General features: G+C 35.2%; 1 protein-coding gene across 1 annotated transcript in view; it reads left to right on the top strand.

Moving 5' to 3' along the window:
- Positions 1–17,027, top strand: part of TTC21B (tetratricopeptide repeat domain 21B) — a 77,209-nt gene that overhangs the window by 18,642 nt on the left and 41,540 nt on the right. Inside the window, exons 7-14 of the mRNA XM_037745787.1 lie at positions 1,453–1,537; positions 2,627–2,725; positions 4,141–4,333; positions 4,757–4,854; positions 5,172–5,372; positions 9,374–9,503; positions 13,635–13,792; positions 15,257–15,481. Coding sequence (XP_037601715.1) covers positions 1,453–1,537; positions 2,627–2,725; positions 4,141–4,333; positions 4,757–4,854; positions 5,172–5,372; positions 9,374–9,503; positions 13,635–13,792; positions 15,257–15,481 — 1,189 coding nt within the window. The remainder of the gene's footprint in view (positions 1–1,452; positions 1,538–2,626; positions 2,726–4,140; positions 4,334–4,756; positions 4,855–5,171; positions 5,373–9,373; positions 9,504–13,634; positions 13,793–15,256; positions 15,482–17,027) is intronic.

Below are 17,027 nucleotides of genomic sequence, written 5' to 3'. Positions count from 1 at the left end.
GACAGTCTTGCACTGTCACCCAGATTGGAGTGCAGTGGTGTGATCTTGGCTCACTGCAACCTCTGCTTCCCAGGTTCAAGTGATTCTCATGCCTCAGCTTCCTGAGTAGATGGGATTACAAGGCACCCATCACTATGCCCAGCTAATTTTTTGAATTTTTAATAGAAACAGAGTTTCACGATGTTTCTCTTATAACAGTTTTGTTGGCTCTTATTTTTGCTCTTGACTGTCATAATCAGTTTACAAAGTAAAGAAAAAAAAAGAAACTATAGAAAATTTTGGTTTGCATTGCATTAAATTTGTAGTCATTTGTGGGGAAAAAGAAAACCGTTTCTTAACCAAAACTGAGCATCATTATATCAGGTAGCTATTGATGTATAGCAAACATCCACAAATGTCAGGACATGCAATAGTAAGTATTCTTTCCTCACATTTGTGTGGGTCATCGAGGGTCTGCTGATCTCAATCAAGGCTTGGCTGGGGCCCCGCTTCAGTTCAGATCCAATTGGGTGAGTGTGGCACATCGTTGCAGTTTGGGCTCTTGTCATCTCCCACAGTGTTTTCCCCTGGACTCATGAAAAGAGGCAGCTGCTACTCAGAGGAAATGATTCTTATAGTGATAGCAGGTGCAAGATAACAAGCAGAAATATGCATTGCCTCTGAAATTTAGGCTGGTACACTGCTATTCCTGCCCACATTCCATTTGTGAATATAAGAAAAATGTCCAAGTCCCTAGTCAAGGAGCAGTAGGGTACATTCCAACTTTTGTAGTTAGTTTCATGGCAGAAGACACATACTCAGAGAGGGTTGAAAAACTGGAACCAGTAATTGAGTGTACCATATCATCCATGATAAGAAGCCTAGGGTGTTACCTTTTTGGTTCAGTTCTTTTTTAAAATGCTCATGAATACAGTTTCATGGGAATTTTATAGCTTTTACACGTTTCTTAAGTTCATGCTTGTTATTTTTTTCTTTTTGGTTTTTGTTCCATTTATCAATAGGATTTCTTAATGTAACATTTCTCATTTATTTTTATCACATAGGAATCTGTTGCTGTGAGTAATATTAGTAGGTGTTGTAATGTTCTACCCAGGTTTGCATTCCTGGAATTCCTGTAATAGATCAACCTGTTAAGGTGAATTATTCTTTTACTATACTGTTGTGTATAGTTAGCTAATACTTTACGTAGGATTGCTACAATATTTAATGAGATTGCTACAAGATTTAACCTATTCATATCTTTAAAAAAATATATTAAAAATTAAATTCCAGAGACTTTTTGTTGTTTAAATAATAAAGTTGATAATTTTCACAAAGCAGATGACATTTTACTAATGAAAATTACTTATTTGAACAGTGGAATAGTGAGGCAAGCAAACCAACTTTTCATGCCCTCAAATAAAAGAATATATATAAAGTTGTTTCAACATTAACTAAAATGTTTTCCTGCAGGTTGCTGCTCCAAGATAGCCAAAATGTGGAAGCACTGAGAATGCAGGCACTCTACTATGTGTGTAGGGAGGGGGATATAGAGAAGGTAAGTGGTACTGTATTATTTAAGTGTCTTATATTTAAAAATATATTTCATTACACATACAGGTGTACATGTGCGTATACATTAAAGCCTTGAAGTTCTCTTTTAGAATGTATATCATGGTAGTTTTTAGTTGATTACTAGACTATTCCTTAACAAGGAGGTCAGCTTCTGAAACCTATTTGTAAAGCAAAAATATTACACAGTTAAAATTACCCTTGAAAATGCCTTAAGTCATTAATCATAGGTTATTTGGTTTTCTGTATGAAACTCCTGTGTAGTGATATATATGATTAATGTAACCAGTGACACTAGATATGAAAAAGTATGTATGCAAAATGTAATTTATAGTATATTTACAATTTAACTGAATTTGCAAAAGTTAAATGCGCTTAGGATAAAATCCCATTGTACCTTATAATAAAGTACATCTGTTTCTGTAGTAGTAAACACAGTGACTGTAGATTGGATCATGGAGTGCTAAACTGTAATCTGAAAGAAATAGTATAACATGTAGTAGATTTGCATTGTGTTTAGTGTGGTTAAATTGGTTAATGTGACAGTGCCTAATAGATAGTTCAGTAAATACTAGGAGAATCTTAGTAGGGGTAAATCTTCAGTAAATTTTCCAGGCATTGAAATTACTAACTCTAAGTACTGTAATGATTTTTCTGTTCTAAGAAGTATTTTGACTAGAAACTAGTCTATATAGGCAATTCAAGGACTGATCTCATATGATTTGTAAATTCATTATTATTTGTATCTCATTTGTGTCATGAATTAACTATTGGAGGGGGAGCTGGGCATGTGCAGTTAATGGAATATTATGGGCGGCTTTACCTATTCAAAGGTTTCCTTTCAATAACAAGCGTTAAAGAAACACATTCTGAAATGTATTTGTAATTATTGAGTTTGTTAGAACCTGAAATATGTTGTATAATGCATAATTACCCATTGGAGGAGGAAAAATCTATAAAAGCAAATGTCTTTTAAAATACTAGTTGTGTTATACTTTGTTAGTGTATATGTGCGTGTATTATGTTGTTTTTTCTTAGCGTATTTTAAAATTAATACCAGTCACTTTTGTTTTAGGCTTCCACTAAACTGGAAAACCTGGGAAATGCATTGGATGCCATGGAACCACAGAATGCTCAACTTTTCTATAACACTACCCTCGCCTTCAGCAGAACTGTGAGAGTGCCTACCATGTACCAAAGCTCTGTTATCTACAGTAGAGGACATAAAATAAGTGGAAAAGGTGGAGGCAGGGAAGAGCATATGGCCTAGAGTACAAATATGTATTTAAATATATGGTATATTCCTAAGAATGGCAGTTCAGAGGAGGTGTGGTTTCTAACTGTAAGAAGCCCTGATGGAGGCTTCATGGAGGAAATGCCACGTATTGATCTTTTAAGTGTAGCAAAGTGCGCTCCAGGCAAAGGAAATAGAAGGTGGTTTATTTTCATTAGAGCATAAGGTTTATGACCAGGATTGCTCTTAGCTTTTATTTTTTAAAACTCTTTTTTACAAAAAGTTTTAAAATGTTTAAAAGACCATTTTGGTGGAGGAAATGGTTGGTATCTTATTTATTTATTTTTTTTGACATTAGGAAAGAAATGTTTTTATTATAAGCTCCCAGTAAAAGGAAGGTAATCAAGAATGAAATAGAAAAATACAGTAGAATCTTGAAATCAATATAGGAAATGCGAATATTGAAAAGGTAGTTAAACTAGCAAAAAATAGGGGAAAAGATACACATAAGAAGGTTAAAATAATTAGCAAGCATAAAGCTGAAAGAAAAATATCAAGGGTATTAAGTGATATGAATATACTGAATTTTCTTATTTAAAAACAAAGATATCGGATTGTGTAAACTTTGGAGGAAGAAAACTCCCTGCTATTTTTAGCTTACCATATTGCTAGACACACTATTTTGATTAGTTTTTTACTAGGTTTCTAAAAATTATATAAGTTGGTTCAAACATTTTCTGAATAAGTATTTTACTCTTAAAAGTCTTGTCTTGAAAAGTTATTTACTTCTAATAACACTGCTATTTCTTGAAATTTTTTCAAGAAGATTCTGAGGCACCATCTTTTAAAATATTCTCATTGGTGACACAACTAGCGTTTAGAGAGAAAACAGATCCTAGTCCTGGTTTTTATTCAATAAGAAAAAAACATACATATGTTATACACACACTCACACACATACATGCATACAAATGTAGCCTTAAAATAATGATTTTCTTGTTCAATCTGTAACACAATCATGGAACAGCTTGGAAAAGAAGTTCAAAAAGTTATGTTTGTGCAGTGACATCATTAGAAGTATACTTTTCATACTGGTTATTTCGTAAAAGCAACCTATTAGGATATATAAGTTCTGATAGAATATAAACTCTTTCTTGATGCATTGTCTAGGTAGTTAATAGAAAAGTTTTATTTTTCCTTAATTATTAATATTTTTCTTTTTTTGCCACCCCTGTGAAGTACAAATAATATATATATATATATATATATATATATATAGAAAAAATAATCTTTCAGTGTCAGTAGAAATGTTTGACTTTGAAATATTTCATATGTAATTTATTTTTTCTTTTTAGTGTGGACGTAGTCAACTCATTCTTCAAAAAATTCAAATGTTACTTGAGAGAGCTTTTAGTTTAAACCCTCAGCAGTCAGAATTTGCTACAGAACTTGGATACCAAATGATTTTACAAGGAAGAGTTAAAGAGGCACTGAAGTGGTATAAGACCGCCATGACACTTGATGAGACTAGTGTGCCTGCACTAGTTGGTATGACAACTGTTTTCTTAAATACTTATAACATAGATTCAAGTAGTAATTGCTTTTAACTTGCCATTAAAGAAGTACAAATGTATTTTATTTTCTAAACTTAAATTGTTCTCTACTACCCACACTAGAAAAAGTCATATGTCTTTTAAAATAAAATTTTTAATTCACAAATAATATCTTGAGAGAATAGATTTTTACAAAGTGATTCCTATAAATTATGAATTCTTCAGTAAATGATTTTATAAAGTTCAAGGCTACCCATTTTATTTACTTTCACTCTTCATTTTCTTTCTGTTGTTTTTAATCTAAAACTTTGAAGTATTGTGATGAGGGTAAGCCTGTTTTATTAATGTTATGTCAGTTTGGAGAGTGCATGCCTAAATTGGTGTGGACTTTAACTGCCTTTCTCCTGTTTGATTTCAGGATTGATCCAGTGTCAATTAATAGAAGGGCAATTACAAGATGCAGATCAGCAGCTAGAATTTTTAAATGAAATTCAGCAGTCCATTGGAAAATCTGCGGTACAGTATTTTATTTTATCAGATGGTAGATGCTAGCTGTTTATAAAATACAAAATTTTAAATCAGTCTTACTGTTTCATAATGGCTGGAAAGCACTAGTGTACACTAATTTTAATATGTAATTGCATTTATTAATTTGCCTCCATACAAAACCAAACTTTATTCTTCTAAATGATTCTAAAATCTATTCAAGCTGATACTTAAATTTGAACAAATAATTGCCTATCAGTAGCACATTAAATGCATTTGAAACCTAAGCAGAAATAAATGGCTTTATAACTAAATGGAGTAATTTATGAAAACCACTTATTTTCTAGGAATTAATCTATTTACATGCCGTTCTTGCCATGAAGAAAAATAAGCAACAAGAAGACGTTATTAATATTTTAAATGATGTCCTGGACACTCATTTTTCACAATTAGAAGGTTTACCTCTAGGCATACAATACTTTGAAAAGCTAAATCCTGATTTCTTGTTAGAAATTGTTACGGAATATCTGAGCTTCTGTCCAATGCAAGTAAGTAATTCCGGGACTTACTTTCAAGGATGCATTTACATGATGTTTTATGAAAGAACTTAAAAGTTTTCTTTGATGCATTAGACTATATAAGCATCTTAAAATGGCAATATTTGTATCTGTGTTAGTTGAAATTGCTTTTAATCCGTCTATTTATAATAATGATTGTTGTCAACTACTGAAAGTATTGGTTTGCAAATATTCATTTGTATTTTATAAAATCTTAAAATCTTCACTTTAAAGAGATATTAAAAGTCATCTAATTCAGACACCTACCTTATATTTGCATCCAGTCTGTAACATCACCATCAAGTGCCTATCCCATGTCTGGGCAAACTCAAAAATGAAGTTCTTACCATATAACTATGATTGTTAGCCTGTGTTTCCTGTGTTAAGTCAAACTCTGCTTTGTGTTTAAAAAAAAAAAAAGGACCATTTACTTTTCCTCCTGCTCCCTAGAGTGACATAGAGCAAGTCTAGTTGCTTAGAGCAAGGATCATTCCTCATCCATGAAACAAACTTTCACATATTGGCAATTCGTTTTCATGTTCTGCTAAACAACTCGAGGTTTCCAGCCATTTATTTTTTTATATGACATAGTTTTGAGAATTCTGGCTGCTTTATTTTGTCTGTGCCTCTCATTAAGCTCATTATTCCAAAGGTGGATTTGACCTGCAAGAACTAGAGTAGACCTTTTCCTCCCTTATTCTGTAAGTCCATCCAACTTTCTTTTTATAAATCATATTACATTAATGACCTCTTATTGAATTAAGAGTTAATCAGAGACTTTTGGTCTGTTACATGTTGTAACTTTGGATTGTGAAATTTTATCTTTTCAGATTCATCTTATAATTCCATATTATTATATTCCTTGTGAATCATAATTGTCATCTATTTTAGATGGATCCTCACTGGCGTCTATCATCTGCTTTATCTAGCTCTGAGATAACTATTACCATAATGTTCTCTTCTAAGCATTAACAGTTTTGAGTAGAGCTGAGGCTGGAACCCTATGTTGTACTACCAGGGAGTTCTTTCCAAATTGATGTGGATTTATTAGTCAGCACTCTTATTACAGATTGTAAGCAGTTACAGATATCCTAACTTTATTATTATATTCAGCTCACATTCAACACAGGGATATCAGGGCGGGCACTATCAAACACTCCACTGCTAGAAGCAAACTTCTTAGCATTCTCCCTGATCTACCCTTTCAGTAACTGTGTTAACATGGGGAATAAGGAAAATGACTTTCTCGTTGGGAACCCATACAGCCTTTTCGATCATTTTCTAGGGTTTCATTACTATTTATTTTTTAAAATAAATATTCATAGAATTGTACCTGGGGTTGACCTCAGACTCCCCAATCATGATCCATTTACACGTGCTTGGAAGTTGGAATACATTTTTTTCAGTATTAATCTAGTATGCAGGATTCATTCTACAAATATTTATAGAGTACCTAGCACTCTACTTGGAGCTGGGGAAATACCCATGTAAAACAAACTATATTCTTTTCCCCTGAGGTGTATATTCCAACAAGAGAAGACAGATACTATAATTAAGTCAGTTATATACTATGATTAGAAAATGACAAGAGAAAATAACGAAACATGATGGGGTGATGGTGATTTTTAGACACATTGGTCAGGATAGGCCTCATGAAGAGGATGAGATCTGAACAAAGACTTGAAAGGCAACATGTTTTAGGCTTCTCTAGATGGACAGATCACATGATTACAAGGTCCCACAATAGGCTGTCTGCAAGCTGAGGAGCAAAGAAACCAGTCCGAGTCCCAAAGCTGAAGAACTTGGAGTCTAATGTGTGAGGGCAGGAAGCATCCAGCCTGGGAGAAAGATGCAGGCTGGGAGACTAAGCCAGTCTAGTCTTTTCATGTTTTTCTGCCTGCTTTGTATTCTGGCCATGCGGGCAGGTGATGAGATGATACCCACCCAAATTAAGGGTGGGGCTGCCTTTCTCAGCCCAGTGACTCAAATGTTAATCTCCTTTGGTAACATCCTCATACTCATCCTCACAGAAACACCCAGGATCAAGACTTTGCATCCTTCAGTATAACCAAGTTGACAGTATTAACCATCACAGAACATATGAAAATATGGTGGAGTGTTTCAGACAATGGGAGCAGCTGGTTCAGTAGCTCAAAGGGACACAGGGAGATAAATGTGGCTGGGGCAGGGTGAGGAGGAGGTGAGTAGTCAGAGATGAGGTCATCCTACAGGAGACCAGTGGTGGTTATAATTCCTTTGGCTTAATTCTGAGTACAACAGGGAGTCACCAGAGAGCTTCCAGCATGATCCAAGTCAACATTTTAACTCAGTGTTTTAATGGATTTCTCTGTAAGATGTCCTGAGAATTAACTGTAGACAGAAAAAGAAATAATGCATTAAGTTGTAGTTGGGTCTGTAGTTCAACAAGACATCCTATTTTCCTTTACCAGGAAATTCTGTTTTCCTTTACCAGCATGATAGAAAGTAATTAGCATATGTGATACTGTTTTCATAGGTAAATACCGTAAAGGCAGAATTGTCTCCTCAGTTCTGTTCCTACTTCCTTGACCCTTTTATAGACATAGTTTTGTTTAGAATTTTAATTGAACAAATAATATCTTAAAGATTGTCTGCATAACTATTTTTTCTATGATTGCACATTGAAATTTTTTGCAGTAAAAGTAATGGTTGTTCTCAATAACTCATTTTTAGCAGGTGACAGAGAACACTATCAGAACCTCACCACCATTTACACTTTCACTATTTTTAGGCTGAAAAAAGATACATATTTTTAAACTCTTTGCTCTGTATCTACTATGCAAAGAAGCATAAAAATCTGATCTTCAAGACACATAAAAACCCTTAGGCCTATAAAAGAAGCAAAACTAAATATGAAAATACCAGTAGAACTGTATAGGTATTATACAGTGCTAAATTTTATTATGCAGATTATATGTGAAGAATTTAAAGAGGTTGAAGTATTCTAGGCAGTAGTAGTCATACTCCGATTATCTTTTTGAGCTTCTATATTGTGTGTGTCAAAAATAAGTAAGTTGTAGCACTTTGTTGTTAGTAATAATGGCTCATTATAGGAGTGATTTTCTGTAAGAGGGCACAGTCCAGTTAAAGATCTTTATGTGTCAGGGGCGCGGGGTGGAGAGGATCATCCTTACATAAAGAAACAGGCTTAGTAAGGCAAAGCAGGAGGAATGAACATTTTATATTTAAATTCTGATATCACATTAATAAATTGTGATTGGATGACCATTGGATAAAGATTGGTTTGGTAGACAGCCGTTATAAGAATAAGATCTTCATTAATAAGACAGCCATTATAAGGATAAGATTCTTTTCACTGTGAAAAGAATAAAGCAGTATTCTAGTATCAATTTAATTATCATACTCACTATTACTAGAAAGGAAAACTTTGAGTCTCTAAAGCATGCCAGGCAGAAGAGTGGGGAATGTAAAATGAGACATTTAGTTTAGCATAGTGAGTGTTCTACCTTCTGTTTACCACTGGGGGAAAATCTGAATTGTTTAACAACTGGCTTTTTAATACTCTAGGGGATAATGAAAGTAATCGAATTGAGCAAATCACAACGCAGATTTAGAATTTGAACACTTACTGCCTTGACTTTGTCAGTTCTAGCAAGAAACCCTTCCTCTTAGTTATCTTTCCTTTAACATGTATTGCTCTGATAAAACTTTTGAACACATATGCTCACTTGATATGTTATCAATTTAGTAATTGTATACTAGTTGCATAATTATTTTGCTGAACAAGAGCCCTTATTTGCATTGTCTGTTCATAAATTCCGGGGAAATAAATTAGTAAAGTCGTAGTAAAGGTATTATGAAATAAGGGAAATCAAAGACATTTTAGAAAAATGTGTATAGTTTTGTTAGTTATACTAAAATTAGTGTATGTTTATTTTTAGGTAAATATTATTTTACACTTATAAAATGATGTGCTGATTTGTTTTGTTTAGCCTGCAAGTCCTGGGCAACCTCTTTGTCCACTTCTCAGGCGTTGTGTCTCAGTCCTGGAGACTGTAGTAAGAACCGTACCAGGTCTTCTGCAAACTGTCTTCCTCATAGCAAAAGTGAAATATTTGTCAGGTAGAGTATACTTTGAAAACTTTTAACCTTTTTATTCTGATGTTGATAAAAACAAGTATAAATAATCACCCTGTATATGGAGAATAGTCTCACAAAATGTACATTTTGTATATGCATAGTTAAGTAATTCTAATTCAGAATAGAATTGCATAACTTATTGTTTAATCCTTTAAAAATTACTAGAAACTTTTGTGGCTTGCTGGGAATTGCTGGGAAAATGCAGTTGTACCATTAAAAAAAAAGTCTGTCAGAAATTACTGGAGAATGGCAATGTGAATTTACAATCATTAATCCATAGTTGTGTTCTTACTGGCAACATTTGCCAAGTGCAACATTTGCCAGATTTCAGGCCCCACTGAAAAGTATTGAGTAATTCCTGTTTAGTTTCTGTGAATGGTTATGTATAGCTTAAAACAAAATCAACTCAGTTATAACCTTAGTTTTCTAAGACACAGACAAGTACATGATTTTACACATAAAAATAGACCATCATGGCTGGGCACAGTGGCTCACACCTGTAATCCCAGCACTTTGGGAGGCCAAAGCTAGCAGATTACTTGAGCCTGCGAATTCACAATGAGCCTGAGCAAAATGGCGAAACCCCATCTCTACAAAAAATACAAAATTAGCTGGGCGTGGTGGCATGTGCCTCTAGTCCCAGCTACTCAGGAGGCTGAAATGGGAGAATCACCTGAGCCCAGGGAGGTTGAGGCTGCCGTGATCCAGAGGATCACACCACTGCACCGCAGCCTGGGCAACAAGAGTGAGACCGTGTCTCAAAAAAAGGACCATCATATCATCCTTGTCTGTATGTCCCTTTGCCAATGGAATGCTATAAAAGTAAATAAAGTTTGTAAAACTGTAAGAGCAGAAACCAACTTAAAGGTATTTTCATAAGTAGTTACGTCCTGTCTTATGATGGAGTGATAAGATTGCCTTTACTGCTTCTTTGGACCTCTTTTTTCTTTATTTTTTATTTCAATTTTTTATTTATGTTGGGTACAAACACTTTTTGGTTACATGGATGAATTGTATAGTGCCAAAGTCTGAAATTTTAGTGTACCCATCACCCAAGTAGTGTACATTATACCCAATATGAAGCTTTCTATCCCACACTCACATCCCATCCTCTCTCTTCTAAGTCTCCAAAGTCTACTATATCACTCTGCCTTTATACCCATAGGGATGGGACATAGGGTATTTGGTTTTCCATTCCTGAGTTACTTCATTTAGAGTAATGGCCTCTAGTTCCATCCAAGTTGCTATAAAACACATTATTTCATTCTTTTTTTTACAGCTGAGTAGTATTTTTTTTTTTTTTTTTTTGAGACAGAGTCTTGCTCTGTCGCCCAGGCTGGAGTACAGTGGCACGATCTCGGCCCACTGCAACCTCCACCACCCAGGTTCAAGCAATTCTCCTGTCTCAGCCTCCTGAGTAGCTGGGATTACAGGTGCGTGCCACCACGCTTGGCTAATTTTTGTATTTTTAGTACAGACAAGGTTTCACCATGTTGATCAGGTTGGTCTCAAACTCCTGACCTTGTGATCACCTGCCTCAGCCTCCCAAAGTGCTGGGATTACAGGCGTGAGCCACCGCGCCTGGCCCAACCCCATTTTTAGGAACAGCCTTACATAAGAATGATACAGTGGACTTCGGGGAGTCAGAGAAAAGGGTGGGAGGAGAGTGAGGGAGGGATAAAATACTATACACTGGATACAGTGCTTGTGTGATGAGTGCACCAGAATTTCAGAAATCACCACTAAATAACATTCATATAAGCAAACACCACCTCCTCCCCAAAAACCCATTGAAATAAAAAATAAGAAAATTTCTAATAACCAAAAAAAAAAGAAAGAGCAGCCTTAAATCATGTGAAATACTGCTGCTAGCATGTGTCTAAGTAGTAGTCTTGCTAAATTGCCAACTGCAATGACTTTTGACACCAATAGCTAGAGTTAGGCCAAACATCACAGGTTAAGGGTGCAGTCCTCCATAAAACTGCCCTCACTTCAGATGCTAGCCACAGATTTGGGCATTCCTAGAGCCTCCTGTGCTTTTGACTAGCTGGCTGCAAATTTAGGGGCCCCTCAGTTTCAGTAATTTGCTAGAATGAATCACAGAACTCAAAACACTAGATTGGAAATTACTGTTTTCTTATAGCAACAAGATACTAACCCAGATCAGCAGCAGGGAGAGATGCACGGCATGAGGTCTGATAGGGTCTCAAATGTAAAGCTTCTGTTGTCCTCTCCCTAGAGAGTCAGAAGACATCACCTTCCTGACGTGTCAATGTGTAACAATCAGTATTAGCAACCAGGGAAGCTCACCAAGGTTGGTGTCCATAGCTTTTACTGGGATTTCATTATGTAGGCATGGATTAAATCATAAGCCATGTGATTGAATTCAATCTCCAGTACCCCACAGACTGACAGTGTGGCTCTAAACCCCAACCCTCTAATCACACGGTGGATCTTTCTGGCACAGCCAATCCCCATTCCAAGTTATATCTTTAGCATAAACTATCTAGGGGTGCACCATGAGTCTTCTCATTAGGATAAACTATCAGGGTCCATAATGAATAACGCAGATATTCCTAACAGGAGGGAAAAGAGTTAGAGGCCTCCTCCAGGAACCCAAGACAAACACAAGCCAAATGCTTTGTTACACAGAACTCTGACAAAGACAAATACACAGGACTGAAATGTCTTTCGGTTTCACTCAAGGGAAATTGGACTGCTCTTAGAATGTGATGTCCGTGTTGATCTCTGGTGACGTTGCCTATTTTCCTCAACAGTAATGACCCACTTCTTATTTTTAAATATTTAGTAGTCTTCTGACGCTACCCTATATGTCTATCCCCTACCCTTAAAAGAAACAAAGATTCTCCTTTTTGTTACTCATACAGCTTCAGTTTCTTGGTTGCAAACTCTCTCTATGCACTTTCTCCTGTTAGTGCAACCTCTTTCTTCAAGTTATTGCCTTAATCTTTCTCCTCCCTAAAAGAATTTTCCCACAAATTTATTATGCCTAACTTTTCTTTCTTTTTTTTTTAATACCTGCACAGTTTTGAGTGTTGGATTGTAGCACAATAAATAAAGAATCTAACATTGCTAATTATGCTTAATGGTTGATTGCCAAACTTTGATGCTATGTTTAGTAAGTCATTGTGCCATCTCAGCCAGTTTTTTTTTTTTTTTTATTAGTCCTCTGTCTCTGAGAAGAACATTTTCAATCTCAGTACATTTCTATTACCAGTAAGTTGAGCCTTATTTTGTTGACTGGTGTGTCAGGTGAGGTTGAAGGGCATAATTGAACAGAAAATCACTTAGGATCTCTTTTTCCCCCATTCTCCTAGCAAGGTTGAATGGGGGGTTGGCCTACTTACATCTTTTTAAGGCCAGTTTATGAGGTGATTAAGTTCAGATCAATGTGCGTTACATCATGAGAAACTTCTAAGACTTAGATTCAATGCACTGTTTTCTTCTGAAGAGCCTCTTCCTACTACATCTATCAGCCCAAGGTCAATTTCTTGATCCCTGTCACTTTCATCTTGATTATTTCCTTTTATTTTAAGACTCCCAGATATATAACTGGCATTATTTCATTTGGTATTTAAAGTCATTTTAAATCCATAACGCGTATTTCTGAATCTCTGAAGTATCTCCTATTACTGAAGTATAGTAGTAATAGAATTTTTGGCCAAGAATGATTACTAGACTAATATACTCTTTGTTAATGTTAGTGACACTGTAAAATTCTAGCTATTTAAATGTCTTTGTTCTACATAATTTATTTTAATCAAATTATAAATAAAACCTTTTTGTTGACAAGGTGAATAAAGGTTCATTTATTGGCCTCTCAGTAACACCAGTGCTTGGCTCTCTTCCTTTCCTGCTTTCCCTGGCTTGCTTATTAAGATCAAGGACTGGCCTGACTTGCAGGTGTATTCATTCATGTGGACTAGAAGGAAGCTAACTGGCACAGGTGGAATTAAACCATAGCCTATGAACAGAGAACTTTAAGTTTACACACTAGGGCTATCCGTAAACTAAATGTTGTTCTCCCGCCTTTCTCTCAGATCTCCTTTTCTTAATCATTTGAATCATAACCGTAGATTTTTTTTTTATTAGGTGACATTGAAGCAGCTTTTAACAACCTTCAGCATTGCTTAGAACACAATCCCTCTTATGCCGATGCTCATCTGCTGCTAGCTCAGGTTTACCTGTCTCAAGAAAAAATCAAATTGTGTTCTCAGTCTCTTGAACTTTGTCTGAGCTATGATTTTAAGGTAAGTATTCCTGACTGAAGTGGATAATACATATCATCCTCCTTGAAAGCGTACATATCCAAATATTTTGTGTTTTAGCCTGTAGCATTTTGCTAACAGTTGCATTTTTAATGGACAAAAAAATTGAACTCACAAGCAGTAGTATGAAAAATTGAGGTAACTGAGTTGTGGCTAAAAAACTATGTGGACTTGGTGACAAAAATCCTGAGGTTAATGTCTGGTCTTTAACTTCTCTGAACCTGTTTTCTTTTCTATAAAACTCATTTACTAACACTCCTGTTACAATGAAAATTAAATGCAATAATAAAGGTACATAAAAATGATGATAAACTGTAGATCATTATGTCATATTTTTATGCATAAAGATAATCATTGTGTTGTCTGTTTTTCTTGGACCTTAGTTTTTAATAACTTCTTTTCGGAGTCATTGTGAAAGAACGTCTCGTCATTTTGAAAGTAACTTTGTGGTTTGAGGATATAAACACAGTATATTTCTATCCAAGATATTATGTGTTATATCCAGTATCCCCTCAACATTAGGGAAGATCCTAGGTTCAGTTGCTTCCTTAACTACCTCGAGTCATGGAGGAACTCCTCAGGCTTTTGCTTTGCCTCGCAGGGCCATGAACCCTGTTATGGAAGAACCCTTCATTGAATTATAGAATTCTAATTAAGATTTGCAGAAAATATCACCTGCTTCTTAGGATAGTGGTTTTCAAGACTGGTGGTACGTCAGAGCCCCAGTGCTAGTGCCCCACCTCTACTGAGTCAAAATCTCTGAGGAAGGAACATAAGGGTGAGTCTCACATGAAGCTCTGTAAGCAATTGTGCAGGATGCCTAAGGTTGAGAACCTCAGCATCAGGAGGATTATAGCCGCCACATCACCTCATTCTGAGTCGTCATCTTCTCTTTGACTTCTTTTTCCCAACTCATTTTATCATTCTCTTATGTTTTCTGTATACACTATTGATAGCCAGTGTAAAGATGACAGCTTCAGTACTGCATATTTAAGAGTAGTGTCGAAGGGGGAAGTCAGTGTTTGATTAAAGTGTCCTAAAGCTCTTAAAATTAAAAAAACAAAGGGGAAAACCTCTGTTTCTAGAAATCTAATAATTTTATCAGTCCTGGAAATGCCAGATAAAGAAAATCCTTTCCTGAAAATTCAAATAATTTCTTAGAATGTATTTGCTAGCCTTACAAACCTTGTTTGCACTTTCTCTTCTGTCATAGCAGAAATACATAATCAACCTCTTTGTCATCTCAGAGGATGCAGGGAGAAGCAATTTTCCTGAATCCCATTTAATGTGATAAATTATCAGAGGTTAATAAGAGGACAGAGATGGACGTCATGCATGCAAAGATGGGCTGTTCTCAGTGATCTCATTATTTTAATGTTTGATGGATTGTAAATTATGTGTTGATATTGTAGGCACTCCAAGGAAATATTATTAAATATTTTTCAGGTGAGGGAATATCCTTTATATCATTTGATAAAAGCTCAGTCACAAAAGAAAATGGGAGAAATAGCAGATGCAATTAAAACACTGCATATGGCAATGAGTTTACCAGGAATGAAAAGAATTGGAGCTTCCACAAAATCAAAAGACAGAAAAACTCAAGTTGATACAAGCCATCGTTTATCGATCTTTCTTGAACTGATAGAAGTTCATCGCTTAAATGGAGAGCAGGTAGGTCCAGTTTTAATTCAAGGGCTCAGATCTGAACTTTCTTATTCTAACATATATTTTAGTAGCAAATGAAAAGCAAAATGTATTCACTTGACCAAGTGATAAACTTTAGAAAAATTTATTTTTCATTACCTTGCACTAAAACATGTATTTCCTGTACGCCCCTGAAAGTTAAGCATAATTTGCTCCTAGGTGACCCTAAGCATCAGTGTGCTCATGTTGGCTACGATGGAACATATGATATGATGTACAACTCTCTTGGTTACCATGGAAGTAGTAATGTAATGCAGCTATAATTCTATGAATCCCTAAAAGGATCTGCACACATAAACACAAACACACATTCATGCACACTCCAGAACTACTGAAATTAAAAGAAAGTACCAACCTGAAATTCTAGTAGTTGAGGAAACAAAATAAATACTTGATAAATAAACCTTGGTAAACTCATAGGAATATTATTAAGTCAGATATTTTAAAAAATAATAGTATATACAGATTAGATAGAAAGTAATTCTGGGAGAATTAAAACCTTATAGAAAATGAGGAACTTTAAGTCATTTATATTAGTTGTGTTAGGTTGCAACATTTGCTAATCACTTATTTTTCATATTTTAATGAAAATTAAGAAGGATGTATTTCTAAATATTTGCCAAATCACAAATAATTTCCATTTATTTATTTTTTTTAGCAATAAGATCTCACTCTGTGTCTTTGGCTGGAGTGAAGTGGTATAATCATAGCTCACTGTAACCTCAAACTCCTGGGCTCAAGGGATTTTCCCACCTCAGCTTCTCAAGAAGCTGGGCGGTGCCCAGCTAGTTTTTAAAATATTTTATAAAGGGTCTCTCTATGTGATGCAGGACAGTCCCAAACTCCTGGGTTTAAGTGATCCACTCACCTCAGCCTCCCAAGTGCTGGGGTTACAGGCCTGAGAGAATTTCTATTTTGCTAATTAACTTAAAAGTACATTTAACAAGTAAGACCAATTATACCCTGTAGAGTTGATTCTAAGTACATTTTTTTTTTTTTTTTACATTTTAACATTTCTGAAATTCTTATAATCTCTAAAGTTTAGATGGATCTTAAATGACATTTTAGATTCATCAAGGTACACATTTGGAAATGAGGTAGATTCACCTAAAGTATAACAACAGTGTTGTTATGGTGGAGGGAATAAAGTAATCTGCCACTTAATGAAGAGCCACTGTGTACAGCTATTCATTATACAGTGCAGGGGGCTAAGTAAATGTTCAGTAAATTGTAGTAGCAGTGACCCTGTGTAGCAGCTGCTGCTGTTCTAGTTGTGAAAACATTTATCTAGCTAACCAGTATTTACAGCCTCATCTGATTTTGGTCATGGGTTTAGTTTTAAATTTTTATAGTTTTCAGGAAAATTCTATCAATTTGTTTCATAAATGTCATAAATGTACTAGCATTTCATCACTGGTCATAAGAGAAATGCAAATCAAAACTACATTGAGATACCATCTCACGCCGGTAAGAATGGCGAACATTAAAAAATCTGGAGACAGCAGATGCTGGA

Source organism: Cebus imitator, unplaced genomic scaffold (genome assembly GCF_001604975.1).
Source record: "Cebus imitator isolate Cc_AM_T3 unplaced genomic scaffold, Cebus_imitator-1.0 Scaffold10, whole genome shotgun sequence".
NCBI classification, from domain to species: Eukaryota; Metazoa; Chordata; class Mammalia; order Primates; family Cebidae; genus Cebus; species Cebus imitator.
The sequence above is the reverse complement of the archived record's forward strand: the minus strand, read 5'-3'. Positions and strand labels throughout refer to the sequence as shown.